Below are 26,296 nucleotides of genomic sequence, written 5' to 3'. Positions count from 1 at the left end.
CTAAACCACCCGATCCCGTTAGTCGCCTTTTATGGCAAAAATGGGTTGATGAAGGCCTATTTTACCCTGGGACCTTCACGGATCACAAACAACTAGACACATTAGCACCTGATTCTATGGTGAATATTCACGATTTCGGTCCAAACAGGCGATCATACTTCAGTAAAATGTACTCACACATACTGCGCTTCACACAAATATTTAAAAAAAAAAATATGTAGCATGTTTACCTACTGCGAAGGCGTCAAGCACATTGCGGTATACATATAACTGCAGTTATCACCAAGTCCACAGGAGAGAGGGAAATGCTCCTCCGATAGTTTTCTTTCCGAATTTTTTTTCAGCCACGCCATGAAGAATCCGATGCGGATTCTGACTTTCACAGAACGTATGTTCGATTTATTATATAATAGTCTGATGTCAAAAAAGGTTGATGCCTGATTGACACTAATGTCTATATCAGTTGATTACACTTAAAACTGTCCATGGGAATATCTCTTGAGGTTTTACAGTCAAACTAAGTATTTATGGCGTAAAGCAACTATTCAAAGGGACAAGAAAAAGCCAAGAAAGATCAAGTAATACTGACAATGATGTTTTATTGAGCTGTACACAATAGGTAACAAAAATATAACTGTGCAGTACAGGTGGGTCCCCTCCATGCAGGCCCGTTTCTCTGTCCGTCCATACTATGAAGAAACACTCAACAGCAATAGTTAAATAATCATTAAATACACCTGATGGACAATAGCTTCTCTCTCTCTTTCTCTCACACAGCAACTTTCTTTGTGATCTCTTCTCAGTCTGGCTGGCACATGGTCGTGTCACAAGCAACATTCAGCCATATTGGTGCTAGCACATACAGAGCTATGTCCCCTTTTTCAAAGTGGTAATGGGACGAATTTTAACTTGTAAACATACAGATTACATTTACAGAATACTGGCTATGGCAAGACTGTATAGCTAAAATCTTCCAGTGTTTGTTAATTTGATCATGTTTTACTCACAACTGAATGCAAGTAGCAATTCCAAATCTGCAATTAAGTTTGCATTGCCACTATAGCTTAATCAGTAAATGCAGAAACCGTAAAGTTAAAAAATACGTTACATTTAAGGGGACATAACTCCAAAGGGTAGCATCATCTGGACTCTAATCTATAGAACACAAAGTAAAAGGCCTACAATATAGATACAATTACTCTCATACTACACAAATAACAAAAGTACAAATCTACAGAAATGTTACAAAATGCGAGTCACTGAAACGTTTGATGACATACTCAAGAAGAAGGTATCAGATAATGATCCTGTTGATGACTATGAAACATGTAAGCACCCTATTTGTATGATGAGGAAACAGTCAAACAAAGCTGGACTGACAAGATTAAGTACAAAATGATGCCAGCAAATGGCTTTTGATGATAACATGAAAATGTATAGACCTATTTCCGAGCTAAGGTGTACAATCGGAGTGCCTTTCCCTCAGTTTTAAACCCATTCATCCATCAGATCACTCCAGATCATACAATATATTAAGCTCGTCAAAAATGTACAGAAATACTCCTCACTATGGGCAGATATTCATATCACTAGACATGAATACTTGAAAAGAACACACACATACCTTAGGCTTGAGAAATTGACAGATATAAAGCAAACTGTTACATTTTCATACTAATTTAACAGTTAAGGACACTGAGCAGAACTGGACATGTGCATTGTCGGCAGTGCGAACCACCCCAAGATGGAGGCAGCATGTTCTCTTTAAGGTATTAGGAAAATGGGGAAAAAGGAAATATTTAATACTGCCAGAAAAATGATGACATTAGCACCAACCTGAATGTTATGAGATGTGTGAAGGAAAATAACAGAAAGCTGGCTAGTGTATGTCACATCTCAGCCAGCATATTATTATCACCCCACCCAAGTGATAAAATGATTCCCTTGTTTCTTGAATCAAAGAGCAAGAAGTCACTCTTCATCAATTGTATACCATAGTTCAGATGCAAGTGTCTTACGAGTAAGTATTTCTTAAAAGTAAGATTTTACTACATGAGTAGACAATGAAATGACAGATAGTCTGTAGATATATTTTTTTTTTACAAGACCAGATCAAATATGTGTTCATTGTTATTTTCTCTGTGAATCAGAGAAATGATTATTCCTGCGACTTTGCAGATATGAAGCAAAATCAATCACAACAATAGCCTTTCAAGAAATTCACTTCAAAATAATGAAGCTCATATTTTGTAACATGCTCCTACTAAACAGTCTATTTGCTACAATTCGTACTATACATTGTACATAATATAAGTGGGGCCTCTGGATACCAGACTACATAAATTGACTTATTTTTGGAACTTTGCATAAGGGTTGTAATGATACAGTATTGTACTGAGATACAACACATTCACAAACAGGCATTATACAGTGCAACTTATATCAGAAATGTAATATTTCATGATAAAGATCCCAAACCTGTGCTTCATATCTAACAAAAACTCTTGTGGTGGTGCAATGCATTACACATTGTACTGCCCCTGTTTGCACTAAATATACATTGTATCGAGCCCCCCTGTATTGTTACAGTCCTACTGCACAATATGGATTATGCGGCATTGTGACTAGAACACATTGTGGCTAGCTACTTCAGCTACACTGGGACTGCACATGCACTGGCCATGGCTACACACAGCTTGTACAATCTGAGACAGCTGACCTTACCACGCTGATGCAGGTCACATACAGGCTGACCAGTTGCCATGGAAACAATGACAACAATCACACAAAGAACACCTGGCATGCACAAACACAATAGACCAGTCCTTGGCCATAGGTAAATCACTAATACTTCACAGTGAACAGTTATTGCTAGAAAGGGCATGAGAATGAATGCCTATATACAACAGGTGATCATTTGAACTTTTAAGTGCTTAGGTTGCAAATGAAGCTGAGCCCCTGTGGAGGAGGATGGGCGCCAGCCGGCTTGCATAACATGCTCTGTACAGTTCCTGAGAAATTAATCTGTCTTTACATCCAAGCTGGCAATAGGTCGGATTACCACACCTGCATCTTCACATGAACAGCATAACACTGCGCCATTCGTTCTGTGAGGATGGCTTGTTGTGGTATCATTACGACATGCTCAAGAAACCTTATTCTGACTTTTTAGATGTCAACTGGATCGATGGAAAATAATCACATAACTGGACCCCAACTTACAATCTCAAGCGATAATAAAAACAATCAGGATTCCGTTTCATGTGACCGGGGTCACTTTGCATTGAACATTTCGAAAACTCTGCTTTCACTGAACCTGTCTGAAAATGCAGATATTTCCGTTTTGTTTGTGTTGTCACATTTCCTAACAGATTGTCTTTCAGTCACATCAACTGACGCTTTTCTGTATAGATAGTCTGATATGGAGAAACAAGGCAAAGGTGAACCATGTATATGTCCAGATCTCTGCTCCGACGTCAGAACGAGGATCAACTTCCCCTGATTTTACAGGTCGTCCTCATTGTGCGAGGCCCGTTGACAGCTTCAAGGTGGGAGGGCTGCCAGCCCTCCTCTCCACCATGAGCTCTGTGTCTGCTGGCACTATCAGAAGATACTCTCAAGCAAACAGGCAAGACACTCCACAGCGTGGGAATCACTATAACATTTCCTCAAAGGATGCCATAAGTTCACTCTGTTCGTTCATATCGATACGGTTGGCCAACTGAAAGGAAGGAGATGCATTGCATGAAAAGAATGACTACAAAAACGAGTAAGGAAACACTCTGTGAGTTTTAAGGTCAAAATAATTGAAATTTATTGGATTAAATATTCTCAAGTGGACACAGTTTTACAGTGCTGTAGGCAATATTACAGCCATGTCAGTGTGTGAGACACTTCTTCACACCTTCTACCATTTGGGTAATCAAACCCATGTATTCGGTGAAACCCGCAAACACTTTAATCATATGGTTATGGCATTACCTACATAACTGAAATTGATGATATTATCAGTTGGAAAGTGCCCTTTGCACACATACTTAGTGAATGTAACCAAGCAAGTATAAAAGCCAACTTCTTTATATTTGATGAATTTGTTCTGTCTGAAATCATCTTATAGCCAACTTGCTACAGATAACATGTAATCATCTTAACCAGACTCCCTTCCCACAGTATGTGTATCCTATCATCCCCCAGTGACCATGCCATATGCCTGCTTACCGCCTCTCTGCGTCTACGCTCTTGTTCCCGCATCCTTTCACGTTCCTTCTGCTTGTTGATCTGCTCCACCTCACGCTGCCGGATGATCTCAGCATGGTGAGCCTGAGCTTGGGCCTGCTGGGCCTGTTTGGCCTGCTCCAGGGCCTCCTCCTCGTCCCGCTCTCTCTGTCGCTCACGTTCCTGACGCTGACGTTCCCTCTCGGCCTTCTCCTTCACCTGTTGACGATGAAGCAGCTGGGTTTGCAATGCTCGTTCCTGCAACAGAAAGTACAGGAACTTAGAATATCAACAGTCTCCATGTAGACAGTTCGACCTTGTTATAAATCATCAATAATATTGTACATGAGTGAGTGAGTGAGTTCAGTTTTACGCCGCACTCAGCAATATTCCAGCTATATGGCAGCGGTCTGTAAATAATCAAGTCTGGACCAGACAATCCAGTGACCAACATGAGCATCGATCTGTCTAACTGGGAACCGATGACATGTGTCAACCAAGTCGGCGAGCCTGACCACCCGATCCCGTTAGTCGCCTCTTACAACAAGCATAGTCGCCTTTTATGGTAAGCACGAGTTGCTGAAGGCCTATTCTATCCCGCGACCTTTATGGGTCTAATGCATGCATAAGTACATCACATGCTACAAGTGATGTGAAATGATAATTTTTCAAACTTTCTCTCATTTTTTGCTGAAAACTACTGAACTAATATTTTTCAATAATTGATATTTAGCTAATGATTATCAATCTCTAAGGCCTAAATCAATCACTCATGAACGTGGTATAGGTTTCCATGATCAAAATTTGGTACTTAGCCACATTTCAGTAATTGTGAGAAGAATTCTGTCAAATTCTCTGTATTTTCCAGACTGTTTTGAATCATACCGTATTTATGAAGAAGATTAACCATTGCAGCTAAAAGAAATTGAAACGTACCCTCTCTTCTTTCTCCTTGGCTTGTTTGCGGAAGTGTTCAAAGCTGTTAACAGCAGCAGGTTTCCTTGCCATATTGTGTGAAGAGTTGGACATGGCAATGCTTGACCAGGAGCCAGCATTCTTCAACTGAAACATTAACACCAGAGATGACACATTGACTATAAACATGACACAGGCCTACATCTAGGATTTGTTTTCACTGGTCAACTGTCACACTCCTTCAGTTTTTAACACTGTTCTCCTACACAGGGCTGCATTTCATGACTTGATTGAAAGACTTAAGTAAACATGATCAATAGTTTACAGTCTTAAGTAAAGTAAGTACGATCGATGTAAAAAGCTGCTTACAAAATAAAATACTTGACAAAATACAACATACTTGATAATTCAATAGCCATCACTCTTGAACAATCCCAGCATGTTCCTTAGCAAAAGCTCAAACTGTTGTGCTAATCAAGAATAACTCACCACATTCTGGTTCTGTTTCTGTTTGGAAGCTGCAGCGGCGGCGGCAGCTGCAGCAGCTGCAGCAGCAGCATGGGACGGCTGCATATGAATGGGCTTTGACTCCTTCTGAGGCTCCATGGATGAAGGCTGGGACAACATTGCAGATCCCGATCCATAGGCTATGCCTACACCGTGAGCAGCTGCCAGAGAAATAATATGTGCTATTTAAGTCTGCCACTTACAGGAATTGTACCAAAATGCAAGCTTCAGTCAGTTTGTCAAGTGTAAAAAAAGAAATGTAGAAATAACTTCAGGCTACTTTGGAAGGGGTCCTTTAGGCTAAATTAGAGATATCATGAATCAGACAAGCCAAATTTCTAGGCTAACTTTGAACACTGAATTACATGGAAAGATCGTCACCTTAATAAGCATGTCACAGAAAAAATGCAACAGCCAGTAGCTATCTTGCTAAAAACCCAGCTTGATGTCCTGAGCTAATATGAATGTATCCAAAGAAATGAATTACTGTGAAAGCTGTCAAAATCAGCATCTATCCCATCTGTTAAGTTGTCAACTGTGGTAAAAGATCTCAGTCCCATCCATGGCTTGTACATTTATCATGAGCTCTACAAGCCTGTACATTTTATAAACCAGATCATTTCTTCACTCCCAATGAGTGCCGGTTTAGACAGCTTACACTGTAGCCTTAAAATCGCTATATCTTTAAATCTGTAACTCCATACGATCAGTCCAAAAATAATAATTCCAAATGTTAATAAAAACATCTGAAAGATCCAACAACTACAAAATGGTACCACTGTGAAAATGCACAGTAACAGCAATAAACATGGTCAAGAACTTTGATAAGCAGAACGACAACATTTTGTTGTAACAGTTTTAAACAATACGAGCAAGACTAAAATTTCAGGGCTGAAGAGGCAACTTACTCCAAAACAATAAGAACACTGCAGCTATTGAATGATAACTGACACCGACAACTTTAAGAAAAACATGAATGGCAACTAATATTACAGACTTTAACCAAAACCCTCTCCAAGCAGGAACCCATCTGTATGATGTTTAATGAAATATGTTATCCTTTGAGAAACTAACCAAACTTTTGAGCTAAAAGTCCAAAAATATGGATTAAGTCTAGATATTCAATACTTTAAACGTTTTTCTCAAACAGGTAAGTGAGTGAGTTGAGTTTTATACCACACTCTGCAACATTCCAGCTATATGGTGGCAGTCTGTAAATAATCAAGTCTGGACCAGACAATGCAGTGATCAACAGCAAGACCAACGATCTGCACAAATGGGAATCAATGACGTGTCAACCAAGTCAGCGAGCCTTTCCACCTGATCCTATTAGTCATCTCTTACATCAAGCACAGTCACCTTTCATAGCAAGCATGGGCTGCTGAAGGCCTATTCTACCCTGGACCTTCATGGGTCCTTCAGATAAGTCACTCTAACACAAAATAGCTAAAATCATGTTGCATTTACCTCACTAATGAAATAAGCAAAATCTGCATGACGATTTGGTACACATATTTCTCTTAAGCTGTGTCTAAACCAGGAGCTTTCGAAGGGAAGGGAGATAAAAACATTGCCACCACTAAAATAAGATTCACTAAAATCTGTTTTCGAGGAAGTCAAAAGACTTAAACATTTGTTTTTTTTCCATGATATAAATAAGTGGTCTGAGTTGCATCACTTAAAAACTAAATTGTAGTGATTATTGCTTACATATGGTGGCCCCAGGAGGGGCTGGCTTTGGACTGGGTTTGGGGCTCTCTGGCTCATCGTCACAAGGGAATAGTTTGGATAAGTCATCAGGTGGCGACTGGATTCTGGGAGAGGTTCTTCTGACTTCGAGTGGCATCTTTGGTGGTGACGTCACCTCCACTTGTGGTGACATGGAAGGAGGTTTACTGACCGGGAGACTTGGCGTCACTGGAACTGATCATCCAAATGCGTCACAGTGTGTCTTTTCCCAGTTAACCAATGGCCCCTCCCCACAAAAAATCTGTACTGATCAAACAAAACCTTCTATCAAGAAAATAGGTGTACTATTGGTTAGGAATGTTTACAAAATGGGATGATTTCCCTGTGTTGACTTACTGGTATTCTTCACCTGTGGCTTGGCTGTGGCCATTGCTGTGGGTCGACTTGGCTGTTGAGGCATGTGTGTGTGAGTTACAGGCTTTGGGGCTGAAATACATAAAAGATAAATACCATGGATTATATTTTCATCCAGGTGTTTAGGCTACATCAAAAAGAAACAAAATGATACGAAATCCTGATGATTGAACATATTACTATATAAATATAGTGAGCTTTAATCATAGTATTTATTTAACGATGAGTAAAAGTATGAACCACACAATTCTGTGATAGACATGAGGAAAGATCCATTATGTCGAGGTATGATGACAACTGAGCCAGATAAAACCTACTGAATTCGTTGTCTCTCAAGACCATTATTGGTTATGGGAAAGTGAACTGGTGGGCACACATGGTATTACACTGCTTTTTAGCAATATTCCTGATATATCACATCAGTATTGGGTTTCACACATTGTACCCATGTGGGGAATTAAACCAGGGCTTTGGCATGACAAGTGAATGCTTTAACCACTAGGCTACCAAACTGCTTGGAAAGTGTTTTAAATCAATCATTCCATGTATTATTCCTGTTCGGCAACATGGGACAACAAAACATGAATATGAATGAATGAATATAATGGTCAGGAATAGACTAAAAATGTGTTGATGAGATGTCTCCAGACCATCCTCACCTCTTGCAGGAGACAGTGGCTTGTGCTGAATAACTGGTGTAGGAAGACTGGGCTGTGCAGTAGTGGCAGCAACAGCAGTGGGAGCATGTGCTGCAGTCACAGCTGCAGCCTGAGGAGGAGGAAATGATGGGTGAAGGGGAGCATTAAGTGGTGAGGGTGGCGGAGGTGATGACACAACAACTGGAGTGTTGCCTCCCAGCATTATCTTCACTGGTGGGGAGCGTCCAGGGCTTCCTGGGGGCAACTCAGGCCGTGGCGGGATTGGCTTCAACTTTCGAGGAGTCTTTTCTGAAATGGCAATGAAGCATTATAAGACTATACATACATACATATATATATATATAGGAGGATCTTGAACATAGGTCTCTATTCCTGAGACCTGAAAAAAGAGACTATTTCAAAAAGGTCAATTTTCTCAATTAAAAGGAATTGCCAAACATCAAAGGACGTAATTCTAAATTCTAGGAGTCCTCATCAAAGACCACAACAAAATAGACATCTAGGGCATCCTTTTCCTGCAAATCAGTCAAGGGTATATCCCAGTTCCTAGAGTTTCGAAACTCTCTCGCGCATAGTCGTAAGTTAATGTATGTACGGCTATCTTAGCACGAAGGGAGCTTCGAAACTCTATTTTACATCTGCCTATCTTTTTAACATTGGAGGGGGTCCAGAAACATTATTTTCATCAATTTGGACCCACTCAAAATTTCACCCACATCTAACACTGAATAGGTATACAGTTTTGGGGTTAAGTGTAAATAAGTGCAGTGCTGATATGCAGCAATCTGTTCCTTATCATTTTAATGGATACAAAAACAGATGAAAAAACCATGTCCTTACTTCCAATGAAATATACTGATCAGTTCAAGCAAGCAGGAAGTGAAAAGGTACTTCTAACAAGCATGTTCCAGTGTAAAACAGATGTGCTTTCCTTTCAGATGTTCAGCAGAACTGTTGCTAATTGGTATTGATGATGGTATTATAAAAATCCCCCAAACTACCCATGTTAAAGCTAAGAAATAGTATGGGTGGTTAGTATGTGCTACCTGATTGGTAGTGCATGTGGGCTTGACATAATTTTAAGTCTTTGTTTTCAATACTTCTGAAGACTATCACCCACTCCTTGTGTTGTCACAGCCAATTACTGAACAATGTTGAACAGCACATTTACATGGCTCTCTACTGCAAGTACTGTATGCTTGTACTTTACATATGTTTCATCAATATTTCAACCTCAAAATGGTGGCAAACAACAAACATATTTTGACATTTTCTACGTTTGTCGGGCATATCAAACATAAGCCTAAACCATGAGGCTTTATTTTTGTAACTAGAACTGTATCCATAACTGAGTTGATAAACAAAACTGGCAAGAAATCATACTTGACAATTTCAGCTTGCATGTGTGCATGGCAACAATATATAAAGATAACACATTTGCTTTGAAATGTGGAAAAGTGCAATTTCCTAAATATAACCACTAACAATGCAAATTTCCTAGACAAACGTTGGAGCCTCTGTCACTAGATTGCACCAAATGCGGTTTTATCATGATAGAGCAAAAACAAGCTTGACCTTTTTCACTGACATCCATCCTGATTCTAAATTTGATCAGTGCCCCAAAGTTGCAAAATTGTTTGTCTGTACTCCCAATGTACCTGTGTGCAAAATGTCTTTTTGTGATTTGTATTCTATGAACAGGACATCAATGTTCGAAATCCAGAGTCTTTCTGTGGAAAGATCTAAACTGACTACACTAAAACAATTTTTTTCAACATGGTTTCCATGAGGATCTATCAACTTTTGTGGTAATCTTGGACAGTTTTTTTTTGCAATTAATGACAGCAAGAGGCGCAAAGTGAAAACAATCAAAACCACAAAAAGGTAATGCCTCAATAAAAAGAGTAAGTTTTTTTGGTAGTTTGTGACAGATGTCACGAGGGTGGAAGAGGCATCTGCTTTCTGGTCCATCTGCAACCTGACTTCCCCTGTTTGACGTTTGGGGGAAAAAGGCTCAGTGAACAGCAAACCTTTTGCAGTGAACTGGGTATTATACCTTGTGCATATAAGGGTTGAATATACTCTGATCTTGCTTCTGTCCCAGTGGTACCAGTTACATTACTTTTGGGCTACTCTGGGCAAAAGGCCATTCCAAACTGTACATCAACACACGAAATGGATCAGATTAAAGACTTTTCAAGGAACTTATCACTCAGTTCCTAAGATGTACTGAAGAGGTACCAGAAAGGTGCCATAAAGTTTCTCTGACTTTAACATCTGTGTAATGGTTCTGAAATAACCTTGTCACTTTCCACACCAGAGCCAGTGACCATGCTATTACAGCATGGCACAAGTGAAGTTGTATTCAGTCTAGATACCCATGTCAATAATCAGCGACATTGTCAATGAAGACATCCTCAATATCTTCAGGGTATAGGTTCCAAAAAACTCCACTATACCCTTGGGATGCGTCAACGGCTTGTCCCAATCATTCTATTACCTCCCTTTGCAACAGAGCTTAGAAGTGCCAACAAAGTGCTTGCATATCTGTTAGCAGCGCATCTCAAATTTTGGAAGAAATCAGACATATTCACAGCTGCAAAACTTTAAAAAAATATGTGCAAGAATTCCTACCTCTGTATCGTTTGTGTTGCCAACTTCAATTGGGGAGAAAATTTAAGAAGGGAAAGCGAGTAATGATTGGTAGGCTCAGTTTCCTAGGGAACACCAGACAAAGGAGGTAATAAAATCATGCTGTAGATGCATTCAAGGTATAATGGAGTTTTATTGGAACATACACCCTGGAGATGGAGGATATGAAAACAAGTACCAGTCATTCTCCTCTTCTATCGTGTTTCAGACGTATATGAGACTGAAGTGTTCAAAACAATGCCTGTCTTAGGAATATGGAATCTTAACATTTATATTTACAATTGTGCAAGTGCAGAGGACACTCTTGAAAAACCATGAAGTTGACCAAAACTTCATTGCTTTTATAATCTTGACTTATTACCATTATTGAATGTACTTCAATGGTCTTTCTTCTTTTTGAGCACCATCAAATATTAAACAATTCATGTTTGAGATATATTTGCTCAAATGGAATTCAGATTTCATTTTTGAACAATGGAAGAAAAAGAAATTGGAACAGGGAGATTCAGACAATCTTGTCACCACTGCTGATAGGATCCAAAGGGGACAGTAAAATGGTGTGAAGTCAGATTCAGTTCCAGAAAAGCCATGTGCAAGAGACCTGTTTTGGTCAGTTTGAAATATCAAGTTAATTTTTTCACTATTTGTTTTTGTTTAACGAATGTTCATAAGTCATTTGTCACAATGCAAATCCTGTCAGAAAACAGGTATCTCAGAATCCAAACGTGATTGTTTATGTTGGAGAGGAGACTGTTCATTTAGTATGTCTGTACATTTGATTAATACAATGAACCAAAGAATCTTTATCAAAACAGACAACATGAAGTTAACAGGTGTAAAGATTAATAAATAATGTTACGTATCAGCCATGTAGTCCATCCTTGTTACTTATCACTGGTGGATCCAGACGGGTATGGGGGTTCAAGAAGCCAGCGACAATGAAAGACCAGAATAACATCCAAAGACATCTTTTGAAACATATTCCCCTTTAACTGAGTCGCTGTACTATGAATTCCCTTCGTTTGGAAAAGGAATTAGTATCCTTTCTCTGCTTGATAAACAATCCATGATCGTTAAAAAATTATTTCAATTTAAATATAGAGAAATTTAATACTGTCCGCGAATGAACACATTTTAACTCAAAATTTCTCAAATGAGTAGACAAACATTGTATCCTTAATTGTGTGACGGTTGTGTGTAGTGTGTTGTAGCATTGATAACAAGGGTGTCAGTACATAGTACCAGCTGAAAAGAAACTTTGTTTCTGAAATAAGAGTATATGTCAACATTGTCAAGTATGGACCTGGAACTGATCAGGAGGAAAGAAAACTGACTGGATTTGAAACTAAATTAGGAGCTACTCCCCGTCCCAACTGAGTGCAGAATGCGAATCTAGCATGAGGCCAGCCGAGGAGCTGCGAAATAAAAATACAATGCAGATTGGATAGTTGTTTTGTTTTATTGATGATAAAATGATGATGACATGACACTATGAGATCTGATGTATGTACACAATGCGTTATCAGATTTCTGACTTGGATTAGAGAAATGTACAATACTTATGTATAATGCTTCACATACAAAATGATCTAAAGTCTTTTGTAGACCGGTAGTACAGAAATGTAATGAAATGACCACGACACAAAACACAGTTCAAATTTCTTAACATTACAGCATGCTTTTGTATATATTAGATCCAGAAAATTTGCACAGTGGCTGATAAATTGGTGGTACTTGCACCAACACAAAAAGGAGATCAACTCCAGCTGTTTTGATTACACCTTCAATTTTGTGAAGTACATTTTCTTTGCGGAGCTACATGCGTCCGGCCAGATGGCTGGGAATGCATCTCGCTCAGATCATGTACAGTTTGCCATGGAGTGCAAAGATGTGTAGCAGGGGAGGCCAGTTGACATGATCATTCTCCTCCAACATTTGTCACGGAGTTAAATGAGTCAAATGTTTCATATCCCTTGGGTACATTTCACCTGCAAAATGTCCTTGTGCTCGATCCTTTGGTGTAAATGATGTGGAGATTAGCAAAGCACCTTTGTGAAGTAAGAAATATTATGCAACCATGAGGTCCGTGAAGACATATTATCAATGTAGTGAGACGGACTACCCTATTACCCACCCTGGTATGAATTGTACCCATCCCTTCCTACCTAGCATCAAGATCACCAGCCCATTCTGTGACTGGCCTCAACCTTCACACATTCTGCACTCGTTGGCTAACAATCTAACCTGTAACCGCATACCTGATAAGACCAGATACTCTTACATCCCTACAAACAATTACATCTTGTAGCATCCTTTTCGGATTTCAACAACAGTGCCTTTCAGGGAACAAAAGGGCACCAGCTTTGAACACAACAATCATTAGTCCCATTCACAGGCAGGGTGCTATTTGCCTTGTAGCACTCATTAGAATGTGGCTAGCTGCTGGTAGACTGACCACAGGGTTACACATACAAACCCCTCCCATGGAGTGCTACCCAGCTAGCCCATGCTGACTGGACCCACTTGTGATGCTAGCCAGTGCCTGGTGCTGTGAACACCATGTCTGTAACAGCAACTGCAGTTTACAGAAGTCGATAGAAGATCAGCTCACCAGGAACTCAAGCTAACCTGATTCGGAGTCACTTGACTCTGACGAGCTAGATGAACTGCTATCGCTGCTTGTGTCGCTGCCAGAAGAACTGCTGCTGCTTGCACTTAGACGACTTTGACCACCCCCAGCCTCAACACTGCCTCGGTCAGCTGAAACATGCACATGAATATCTTACATCCAGTCGATTTGCTGAAAACCTATGACTTTGTGAAGCAGAGAATGTGCTCAAATGTTGAAAGATCTGCCTCATTGAAGATGAAGTTCCTTGGGACATTTATACGACATCACTCAAAATATTTCTTTGAAGTGAGGCAGTGAAACTCCAGAATACAGTATGCATGAAAACAGCCAGTCACATTAAAGGTCTAGGAAGGATGTTTGGCAGGCTTGATGTAAGTAATCAGACCTCAAGTTGAAACTCATTTCTGCTCTGCTTATGAAGTCAACCTCCCTCTAACCAGAAAAACTCTGGCTAAACTTTGGAAGACAACATCGCAAGGCATTCAAATGACACGCATGATGTCATCACATTACTTATTACAAAAAGCTGCATTAAGAACTTCATGTGATCAAAAACCTCTGGCATAAAACATTGAAATAAAAATGGCTGCACAATATAATTTTAAGTTTCGTCCCCAGGTACCAAAGTACAACGGAGACGTTTTCCTCAGCATATTTTTCAGAGTAATTATTTTGCTTACTGGCTGGTTTCTTGCCACCGGCCAGCTGTTGTTGCACGCCTTGCAATCGGATTTCCAACTCCATCTGCTTTTCACGCTGCAGATCCTCTTTTGTCTTCCCCGAGGTCTTCTTGGCTGAAGAACCAAAACATCACTTGTAACAGTATGTCTTGCTAGTGCTTCATTTCACCACCATACCACTGACATTACTACAACTGCATGGAAATCAAATCCACTGAGTTGACAGCAACTAAATTTAAAGAGATTTTATTCCATGTGTATGTTCCCATGGCATGAAACAGCCTGATCAACAATGAAGTGGCTGGGATTAACATGGGGTTGATTTTACCTCCAATGATTATGAGATCAATCACTGTCTTGGACTATGTCCCTTGCCCTGGAGGTTTATTGGGTGCATGTCAATTTTTACATCCAACTTATTATTCTCTAAGCAGCATTCAACTTTCCGGGTATTATCACACATAACAAGTACTACTAAGAATAAATTTCTAATAACTGCAAACTCCAGTTAATATGAAAACACTGACTTAATTTAGTTTGAAGGAAGGCACATAGATAGTGATACTTACAATATGGCTTCCGAGGCTTTTTCTTTAAACATGACATTACATAAGCTTCCAGTTCCCTTAGAGTTGAAGGTTTTAATGTTTCAAAGTCTATTTCTATCTCATCAGGATTGGAATCTCGCAAGGACGGCTCTCTTGACTGTATAATATGCACCACACGACCAAGCTTATCACCTGCAACAAAAATTGCTTGTCATAAAGTAGAAAAGCTGGATTGCTCGCACCACAATGTCCGAGATAACAATTGACTTCATTCTTCAAAATAATTTAAACATTTCACCTCACACTTGCTTGAAGTGGACTTAATCAATTCCCTTGTTCAAAGTGCTTATCTTTATTAAAGCATCACACCATTCCAGACATAACATACTGCTTTGGCAATGATTATCCAGAACCATTTAACACTTACATTCCGACCTAAAGATTTAGCTTATGGTTTTATTATCAATTTAACAGGAAAAAAAGAAAAGAAAAAAAAACGCCACATACAGAGCTGCAGATTTGACAATAGCTCAGTTTCACCAATTAAAATATAATCCCTGACTTCATATGCGTTAAAACTTCCAGACATTTTACAGTTTATTCTGTGAAGAGATCACTCTTCATAATTAACATGATCTTGCTAATTAATATCACACAAGAACTAGAACAATTTCAAACACTACATCATGTTTCCTGTTTGTGATAATCCAATTGTGAACACACATAAATCCTCCTTGAAATTCCTGAAGCACTTTTCCACATGAAATGCAGCCACTCACTCAGCGCACCTACAACTCAAGCTGCTGATCACTGGTGGTATCTTACCTGGCAGCTTGTTTATGTCTAAACTCAGCTGTCTTTTTTCATCGTAAGTCATTGGCTTAGCATTGTCTTCATCGTCACTATCGTATGAAGGCAGGATTGGTCCTGCAGATGGCACCACCACCGGCATTTTCCTCCTAGTTGAGGACCGACTGTTAGTCCTTGATCGTTTTGAACTTGGAGACTTCTGTTTGGATTTTTTCTTTGGTTTGGGAGCATCCAGTGAAATCCTGGGTGCACTCGGTACAGGAGGAGGAGTGGGGAGAACAGGAGGTTCAACAAGTTTGTCTTTTTCAACTTCTTTTTCCTTGCTTCGTTTCTTTTTCTTCTTCTTTTCTCTCTTCTCCTTTAACTTGTTCATATGTTCTTTTGTTAACTTGGACAACTGCTCTTGTATTGTTTGAAACTGCAACAAAACCACAAAAATACAGTATAACTTCTAGTAAGCAACAACAATTCATCTTGTTCAAATACATGCCTGATAAATATCAACTGCTCTATTGTACAGAGATCTCAAAACTGAAAATTTAAAGCCACTGTTTTAACACATCTGCAATTACCCACTCGAGTACATGTAGTTACTTATTTTAACCACAGCGCATACCTGTTCCTGTAACTCCTTCAGCTTTCGCTCTCTCTCCTCCTCGCTATCATCATCAACATCACTATCATCACTATCACTGCTGGAAGAGAGATCACTGGTGCGAGACTCAGTTTTGGGAGCCACCATTGGCACAGAGGGTGGGGGTGTTGGTTCAGGTGGGAGTGGTTCATCTGGCATTTTGGCATACTTCATCTCAAAAGCATCCTGCAGAGAAAGCACTTATAATTGTTAGTACATCAAAGACTGCAAACAGTATTAACATTGTAATGGAAATGATATTGTCATGTTTTTTGTATGAAGTGAACTACTAAACCAATATACTTGAGATTTCATTAGATTTACAACTAGCGCAACCAGTCATGGCTGCAGAGTTAACAACAACCCTATGCTAGAAGCTGCTGAACCCAGTTTTGTAACACATTCTGGTCTAACTCCACTTATTTGTAACTGTAAATATCAAAACAGGCATTACCTGAAGTTTCCTTGCCATCTGCACCACATCACTGTCTCCCGAGTTGTACCTATAACAGTTAGTGAAGATCAACCGCACATCTTCTGCCATCTCTGTTGGCGTACGGTACTCACGATTCTCTAGTTTCCGCTGAAAGAAACAATGCACATGTCCAGTTTTGAGAAAGACAGGTCTAGCATGTCGAACACATGCTCTATGATATATTTTAACCAATGCCTTCGGATGCTGGATCAGCACACACATATTCAAGAACACAAAATCTTAAGTGGATTTTTGTTGGGACACTGCCTTATTCCAGTAGCTAAAAGAACTAAAGCCAGAAACCAGTATCCTGAGTATCAATCCAAGCAGACAGGTTACAATGAAAACATACCTTCACACTGCCAAGGTCCATTGGCTTTTTAATGATATCATGGTAGTCATGAAGTTCAAGTGAATCTGCATCTACTGGCTTGTAGAATGGCCAGGCATAAGTCTGCAAAGAAAGCGTTAATGCAAAATACATTCTTCAAAATTAAAGACTAAATTGAACTTCAGGCATCATTCTGTCTACAATACTTTCTCCCTAACAAAAATGCAGTTTGCTCTAGTCTACAAAGTAGTAAAGTACAGTTATGCCCTTAAAGATAGATAAAGCCTGACGACACTGATGTTGCGTACAACCATGTCATGAACAGTTTGTAAGAGGTTTAACTACAAAATACTTTCTTTTGCTTAACTTTAATAAATATTGCTAGGAATTTTAGACCATGAATGCAAATATAATAATATTCAAATAACTTACAGCATGTTTCTTGGCAAACAATTCCTTGATGAGATTAATGCAATACTTCATCTGCTCTGAGATCTTCCCTTTCTTATTTTTGGAACTATGCTGAGCCTACAACAGAAACTTGACAGATTAAATAGATGGTCTAATCACACAATCAGTATTTCAATGCCAATGGACACACTAAATGAGAACACTTGCAATTCTTTTCGAGAAAAAACACTACTTCATGTCATTTCAAATACAAAAACAGTCAGTTCCAAACTTCAGCATGTCCACGACCATTTGGCATGACAAGGTATCATTGTGAACTCATGAAGGATACAGTGAAGGAAATGTGCAGTAGAATATTCACACAAATATGTATTTACTGTGCTTGCCTACTTTTTCAGAGTAAATTACTTGTACATCATAAAATTACCATTTAAAGATAAATCCCTTTAAGATTTTACAGTGCGAAATGGATGGTGCTGTATGAAAATTATGTAAGGATGAACCAACTGCTTAAGCAAGCAAGGAAGAGAACCTCCAAAAGAGAATACTACTGCCTTTACTTTTGAAGCTGTAAACAATTTGTCTCAAAAAGCCTTAAAGGAAATTCAAGCAGCTAACTACCAAGTTGACTGTATTCAAGCCAGTGGTACTGTTCATTCGATCACACATTAGAAATAACTGATGTGATTTCAATGTAAACAGTTAGTGGTTTTCAAACATCTGATTAACAGCACATAATGTATTACATGAACAATGTCTGGCTTGAACACAAGTATAATATCTTAAAGCAAAAAGCCAGGAAAGGCCTCATACGACGCACTTCATCTAATACAACGACCTGGTCATCTGGCAAGTCCCTTTTGGGCTTCTTGATCTGGCGATTACTTTCTCGTCTTGTTGGAGGCAGTCTGCCTGGGATTTTGGGTGAATATATTGATGCAGGGTCAATGCCAGCTGAATTTGTTACTATGGCAGCTGGAGTAGTGGTGTCTGCTTTCCGCTTTACTCCTTTTTTAGTCTGTAACATGAGAACATGCTTCGTTTCATCTTTTAATTGGCATCTCATATTTAAAGATCGCAAAATATGTCCCTTACAAGACACTAAAACGTGTAATAAACTCGTCAATTTGCTGATTTCCTGATGTGAACAAAGACATGCCTAAACACTAAGTTGCTGTCAAAAGCTCACAGGTGTTTGGGTGAAGGTTGTCACCATAAACAGATTTCCACCAGACCCTTCAGTTTGTGCTAAATATGTTGTTTGTGTGTGAGAAGCGAGCGTTGTGGAAGCCTGACATATTAAAATGAGGTGGTTCAATACCTACCTTGTTTCTAATATGACTAAAATGATTTTGCAAGACACACATGCAACATAATTTCTTCCTCAGAAGCGAGGTTGTGGTTGAAGTGACAATACTATTGTATGTAGTATCATATTGACACACACCTCTCTTCCAAGAGGGAAATGTCCAGACTCGAGTATTTAAAGACCACTACCATATAGCTGGAATATTGCTGAGTGCACCATAAAGCTAAACTCACTCACTCTAAGAGGGAAATTGTACATTATAAGCAAGGTAATGCAAAATCCTTTTGCCCATCAATGAAATACATATTTTACTACCAGCAGAAAGTAGATTAGATTTTGAAACTCTATGAAAACAGTCACAAATAGCATTTATTCTCACACTGGTGGATGTTCAGGGCAGGGCTCCATTTTTTACAATTTTGGCACCACAGTCTCAAGTCTGTTAGATTAATCAATTAGATTATGGTTTGTTTACTTCAAATTGAAAGATTAAAGTAACTTCCTACTCGTTCAATAGGTTTTTAAATCATGATCAAAAAGATTTTGTATGACACTGCTTGTAGCATCACTACATGTATGATTTACAACCATTATGACAAGCGACTTTTATGAAAATAAGTTGTATCTCGGAAATTAAGCAAAGAAGGTGATAAGATTGAAAAGCAGTAGATGCGAAAAATGAAAGCCATGTTTTCACAAACAACTGTCATGATTGTAGGTTTAGAAAACCCTATAAATAAGATAATCTAACCATGGAAATCTACATAAATACTACAGGTATACCTCACATTATGTCACTGAGGCGTGCTGCTTTGAATGGTTGAAATTTGGTTGGGGGGGGGGGAAGAGAATTGAGCACTTTTGTCAAAAAGTTTGATTTAAGGCAATTAAATGTCAAAATAAGTAATTTTTAATGGTGGGGTTTCATTTTTAACCATGTCAATAAATAACGTATGAATTTGTAACCCCCTAAGGTATATGTCACATTTAAACAAATATCTCAGACAACTTACTTTAGTTATCTGAGCGGGAGGTAGCACAGACGGCGGCATAACTGAGTTGTCTTGTATGTCAGAAATAGGTGTGGGAAGTTGTGGCTGAAGAGGTGGTGGCGAGGGCTTCACTGGCATAGATGGCTGCTGTATATTTGAAGGGGCTACTGCTAATGGGGGTGGTGACGTGTGAGTAAGCACTGGAGGAGGTTGAGGTTGTTGCCCAGATGATGCAACAGAAACCGGTGGAGCTGGTGGTGTCACTGGTGCTGATGTTGTATTGTTAGGCGGTATGACAGGTGGGGGCACAACAGTATTTTGAGTTGAAGGCTGAGAAGCAGCCACGGCCTGCGCTGCTGCTGCAGCAACTACAGGAGCACTTTTTGGGCCAAGTGTCCCAACACCACGAGGAGTCACTAGTCCTCTCCCAACACCTCCACCCCCACGACCACGGAATCCTTTAGGACCTGGAGTTTTCTTCTGAGGGATTGATAACTCAACCTCCTGAAATAAATTATGTTTGCATTCGATCAAACAGTTACAATATTTTTAAAACTAAAGTGGGTCAAAGTACATACATTTTTACACTTATCTTGCATAGGAATAGTTTTTCTTTAATCGGTAAAGGTGAAAAAAACGGACCTTTTATCATCTAGACTGGTATGAACTACATTAAATGCTAATATTTTAAACTGAAAGTGTATGACAATGATAGTATGAAACATGCAAAAATCAACAATGAGTTTAAAAAAAAAACTAATATAGATGGAAATACAATACCTCTTGAGGCATCTGGGCTACCTTCTGCAGGAACAACTTCTCCAAGGTTTGAGCCATCAGAGTGATGTCCTTAAACAATTTAGTCATGTAATAACTCTTTGTGCCTTAATATATTAGTCAGCCCTTTCAGCAAATACTTTAAACCAAGTAAAAGTGTTTTAGTTTATTATGACTAGAATGCACAGCCCCTTTCCAAGGAGTAAATCTGAGGTTGCAAAACTACAAACTTTCAGCAACAGAGACGACATTGTGTTTTTGACAAATGATACAGGGTAAAAGGCCGTTCCTTTTAATCATTCTCTAATTTTGTTTGCAAACAAGCATTCCAACATCCAACTAACAATGATATGACTGACAGGTAAATACAAGATATATGCAGATACTTACATCCCCTGGTTTGTTGTATACATAGCAGTTAGTGAACATTGTGCTGAAATCCTGAATACATTCTTGTGCAGAGCAGTAATAATTTGTTTCAAGTCTCTTTTTTATTGTTCCCAGATCCATTGGTGTTCGGATTATCTTGTGGTAATCCTGAAATACAAATATGGTAAACCCCTGTAAACGGTTACATATCTAAAGAATTGACTCTGCAGGGTGAAATTAACACATGAAACATATAAAAGTGCACAAAGGTTGTGACACACAAAAAAATCCATAGGAAAGTTTATTACTTGCTGCATTTACTCATGAGCTAAGGAAATGGTTCAGAATCCAAATGCAACCTTGTTGAGATACCTACATTTTCTTGATAAAGGCTGAACGTACCGGTAAATTGAGTCTGTCTGCATCAACAGGTACATGGAATGGCCAAGCAAACTGATGTTTCCACACAGCCTTCATGACTGTTTTGAGTATGTATTGCAGCTGATTAGTTAGACGCCCTCGTTTCTGGGGAATGGGGGCAGCAGGCCCCTCACCCCCGTCATCCCCATCACCACCACTGTGGTTCACATTGTTTGGCTGTAAACAAAATGTGTCATAAATGTTTTCTGGAAACTGACTTGTGTGAAAGCAGCTAATAACAGATCTAATCTACAAAAGGCTCATGGAATTTACTGAACAAACTTGGCAATTCCAGTTTAGAATAATTCTTATTGAGCTTAATAATACAGTCAATGGACTGTCCCTGTCCTCTAGTTTTCCACCCAAATCTTAGTTATTTAACATGAATAACTATAAAAAATTAGCATTTGCAATGTAGATGGACAAGATTTCAACACCATAAACCAATGTTTGTCTCAATATTTAGACTTTATTATTCTATGCAATATCTCAAACACTAATTAAAAACAAACGAAGGAGGGCGACATCTGCTGATGCTCACCACTGTGTTCTCATGAGTTGAGATGCCCTTCATGGTGCCACGACTTACTGAATTTGGTTCATCACCATCTGTCCTTGTGGGGCTCTCTGCCTCCCCATTTGACCTGAAACACAAAATATCAAACATGAACCATACTTTGCACTCATTTGTAAGTATACCACAAAACATGACAATACGTTCTATTTTCTTACAGTATAACACAATATGAAAATACCGATTTAAAAATAATCTATTATTAAAAGAAAATAATGTTTGTATGATGGTGACTGCCAAACAAACTCAAAATTCTCACCATGCATATACATCGATTGCTTTTGACTTCATTTGCATTGAGAATGAGCAACCTCCTTTGTTTTGCTGCCAAATCTGGAAAAGGTAAAATGGTTTCAATTCAGTTAAAAGCTACAGAAATCATGCTACAAGAGAATGGCAGTCACCCTCAAACAAAATGCCTGAAAATGACTAACCATAGTACTAAATAAGAGTAACATGCATATTTGTTTCCTTTTGCACATTCATAATTTTACATGCCTGTTCTCGCTACCTTTTCCAAACGAAGTCCAAATGGGGAAATTAGCATTACAAACTTTCTTTGAAGTATTTCCATATCTCCCATTTACAAATCAATTCCACATCAATATGAAAAAGGACTGAAAAAATAATGTGGAATCTGTAAATTTGAAAGAATAGCTAAATGAGCAAGCATGTAAAATGTTTGACATTTCACACAAAAACATTTCATCTCATATTTTAATCCCCAAGAATTGCTCAAGTTTCATTTTTTTCGGAGATTCGTGTCTTACGGGTATAGTGTGTGAGTGAAGTTGTCTGCATTTTACTGTAAGAACATTCTCAAAATTTGATTTTTAATCATGACATTGTCCAGAAATCAGATGGGAAAGCTAACCAATCGAAAGAAACAAACAGCCACTGACAAAATCCAAACCCTCGGGCGTTTGAATGTCACTATGGCCATTTTGTCCACAAATAATTTGATTATTACTTTGTGCAAGACATGTCAGGGTTCTTCGTTTCCTTCCACGAACACAAAACTTAATTTCAGGTTCCCTTTGGTGCATAATTATGTATGGATGGGGGCACTTCTAATATATATGGAATCTATTATTAATACTTAGTTTTCAAAAGATTGTTCAGTTGAAACAAAAAATCCTATAAGCACCCCAAACACAGCTTTAACCACACTGATCTGATTTATTCAACTGACAAACACTGCATTTTCGATCCATTCCAAACTTTTACCTGTTCAGGTATGTATTAAACTTGGTGTGAAGAATGTCAAAACTGTTAGGTTCGTGTTCAACGAAGAAGGGGTAGTTGTGAACGTGGTTTTCAGGGCTTGATTTAGTGCTCCGTTACTTGCACTGGTGCAGCCTAATTTTACAAGGTGCAAGCTTAGTAAGAGTCTCCCTTGCATCAGGAGCATCTGGGTGGTATAATTCTGAATAAAGCATCCAAATAATTGCATCTACATGTTGCAATTAATGCAGTGAACTAGAACTTGGCCATTACAGCTAAGCTTTCATCCTAGGCTGCACTTGGTGCGGATAGCTTAATACCTCGAGCCCTGGTTTTGGATTGCTTGAGGTTTCAGTGCATAAGAGTTGTCTGTAAAATGGCGCAACCAATTTCAGAAGTGTAGTTTCAATGAGAATCACTGTGGACCGCTATTTTTATACCTTGCCCAAGTTATACCTTGTGAAGAAACCTGGAAATGAATAAAGGAACGCTCATACTTTTCTGCGTTCCCTTATTTGTTTCTCCGAATATACATGAACCTCACAGATCTGATTTGAGTACTTTTTGTAATAGTTCTTAAGAGTAAAGCACACAGATTAAGACAAATATTTTGGCAAAAAGTAGATAGGAATACAATTTCTGATATCCATGCTAATGAATGTTAATATCTTACACTTATTCGGGTGCACTTCGATAATTCTATACTTCAGTCACAATCTCTTAATACATGTTCTTGCCAGCTAAATATTAGGCTGTTCGAATTCTGTTACTGTTAATACTGAAGAAATCTGGTGTTTCATCCCCGAACAGGCAAGCATCATCGGAATAACATACACATCACAATACACATTTCAGCACCTACAATCCTGTTCCTCCCTTCCAAAGAAGCTGTGAAAAAACATGTAGAGTTGCTGATGATGACCAAAGTATGAAAAGCTCATGGCAAGGTGTTCAGCTGTAAGATTCCATGCTTAAAATCTATCAATCTATTTCAGTGCCCTCATCACAGGACTTTTTGTTCATAATGTGTGTGAACTACATGCAAAGAAGTATGGAGTTCAGGTGGACTTTTTATGTGAATACACAAGGTTGTTATTAGTGTGCTGACTATGACAGATAACATGTGCATAAACTGGCATTGCTGGGTAGGGAAATATTTTCTGAAATCAAGTTAATTTTCAAGCCATGTTGAAAAATCTGAGAAAGTAGACTGTGCCAAACACTATTAACAGTGTGACCAGGATTCATGTTCAACTGACTTGGACCCTAAGACTAAACATTTTTCCTGGTTTCATGCTTCGAACTTCCTTACTAATTACTGCTATGTTGCATTAGGCAAATGAGAGTAAAATACCATCTATCCCAAACATGAACAGTCTATACACACTTCACTGATGTAAAGTAGTAAGAAGTGAGCTGCACTGATTGTACAAAGCTGTCAATAAAGACTAAGTATTCTTGTATCAAGACAATGCAGCAAAATGTATATGTGAGTCACTGCAAGAAGAAAAAGAATTTTAAACCAACAAATATGCTTCTGGGTGACACAGTTGACGACCCTTGAATTTGAAGACTGGTGATGCAGACTTTTTAAGACTCCACAGAAGCGCAGTTATAGCAATTAACTTGCAGCATACTATGCATAAACCTTGAGAATGTCAAAATCAAAATCGTAATACTCCTTCGAAAGTTACAAAAATCTTAAAATACGTCCTAGGCGATCATCTATGAAACAAAGCAAGGCGGTTTTGCATTGTACAGTCCATGCACTTGACCTCTTTAAAAACAGGTCACATTGTCGCGAGACTAGACTTTACACCAAAGCAGGAAGTAGCCTTATCAAACGGATTTCTCAGAAAATGTGTCTTGCAACACAACGAAAGTAACCGGAATGTGCCTACGTGTTCAATAATGACTCATTTAGTCAAAACATGTGACTATTACCAACCAAAATGGCGGTACAAGCTTTATCCGGGAAAACAAGCTACGGTGTAATGAGGTCTTTCACAAAGTGCGAACCTCTCTACCCTTGAGTCGATAAAATTATGCACAAACATTGCATGCAAATCGTTCCTAGATAGTCAACTATCCAAATAACAAGTCCAGAAGAAGGAAAAAAGACCTAGACGGCAGCAACAATGACAAATAAGACGCATTTCTGATGCAATGCACTCGATATTTTATTGATAGCTTACCGTGTCTGGGAAACATTAAAATATTTGCCGGAACACGAACAATAATGACCGTACAAAACACAAGTTCGTTATCAGAAGTCACTTACACAAAATGTACAACCTCAATATAGGTTGGTATTGGGTTAGGTATCCAGTAATTTATGATATTTCACAGAGCCGATGCGAGGACGGACTGACGAACAATGGCGGACTGCACAATAAGCCGATCCCGTTGCCTTTCTTCATAGATACTACGATAATTAATATCCAAAATGTAAAAATGTTGTCATAGTACCCTGCGTTGATGTTTAGTGCATTCTGCTGGTACCCTTGCAGCGCCGGATGGCTCTTCGGGTCCATCGCTTGGGCCAGATTTTCCAGCACACCATGGGTATCAGTCAACAGCATCGCACTCCCAAGCGAGGACCAGAATGCTTTTATACGTTCGTTCAAAAAGCCGTGAATTTGATTGGTCAGCTACATCACATGATGGGTCACCTACAATATTTCATGCAAAATATAGTTGATTTGGATCATATTTACAAACATATTCACTTATACATGCTTCACATTAGTGTTCAAAACATGACAGTACACAATTTCGGCATTTATCGCCTGTTCGTCCCCATGAACACAACCGTGCACCTCGAGAGGTCTGAAACTTCCAGCCTGTTGGGCAAGTTGGTACTGACATGATTGGCTCAGACGATCACGTGATAGCATACATTATACTCCGTCTAAAAGTATTGTTAGAGTTCCAAACTAGCCGCAGAGCCTAGACTTCGTATATTACAAGGAAGTGAGTGCTTACAGGGATTTTATCCAGCATTTCAAGTTCGTGCCTATTCTTTGAGTGAAAAGTTCTTCCATATACAACCACGCGAG

At 38.9% G+C, this 26,296-nt stretch overlaps 2 protein-coding genes across 14 annotated transcripts in view; one reads left to right on the top strand and one right to left on the bottom strand.

Moving 5' to 3' along the window:
* Positions 1–579: 579 nt before the first annotated feature.
* Positions 580–26,285, bottom strand: LOC137273335 (bromodomain-containing protein 3-like). 13 transcript variants are annotated; one of them, XM_067805929.1, is made up of 23 exons: positions 26,223–26,285; positions 25,707–25,909; positions 21,981–22,083; positions 21,422–21,616; positions 21,041–21,187; positions 20,654–20,722; positions 19,895–20,377; positions 18,393–18,590; positions 17,594–17,689; positions 17,183–17,284; positions 16,810–16,938; positions 16,338–16,541; positions 15,737–16,139; positions 14,933–15,103; positions 14,364–14,477; positions 13,680–13,811; positions 8,400–8,687; positions 7,723–7,812; positions 7,348–7,560; positions 5,620–5,798; positions 5,152–5,277; positions 4,219–4,473; positions 580–3,721 (listed from the first exon to the last, which is right to left on the bottom strand). In XM_067805929.1, the coding sequence occupies exons 2-23, from the start codon at positions 25,817–25,819 to the stop codon at positions 3,656–3,658; spliced, it is 3,876 nt and encodes a 1,291-aa protein (XP_067662030.1). In that variant the 5' UTR covers positions 25,820–25,909; positions 26,223–26,285; the 3' UTR covers positions 580–3,655. The 13 variants fall into 13 exon arrangements, with proteins under 13 accessions (XP_067662030.1, XP_067662041.1, XP_067662042.1 ...); XM_067805940.1 differs by lacking the exon at positions 26,223–26,285 and adding an exon at positions 22,273–22,346 and having other exon boundaries at positions 22,029–22,083; positions 25,707–26,109; XM_067805941.1 differs by lacking the exon at positions 26,223–26,285 and adding an exon at positions 22,273–22,346 and having other exon boundaries at positions 18,411–18,590; positions 22,029–22,083; positions 25,707–26,109.
* Positions 26,159–26,296, top strand: part of LOC137273337 (WD repeat-containing protein 5) — a 28,735-nt gene continuing 28,597 nt past the window's right edge. The window contains exon 1 of the mRNA XM_067805943.1: positions 26,159–26,210. The gene's annotated coding sequence lies outside the window, so the exon portion shown is untranslated. The remainder of the gene's footprint in view (positions 26,211–26,296) is intronic.

Source organism: Haliotis asinina, chromosome 2 (genome assembly GCF_037392515.1).
Source record: "Haliotis asinina isolate JCU_RB_2024 chromosome 2, JCU_Hal_asi_v2, whole genome shotgun sequence".
In the NCBI taxonomy this organism is placed as follows: domain Eukaryota; kingdom Metazoa; phylum Mollusca; class Gastropoda; order Lepetellida; family Haliotidae; genus Haliotis; species Haliotis asinina.
Note: the sequence above shows the minus strand (reverse complement) of the source record. Positions and strands in the feature narration are given on the sequence as shown.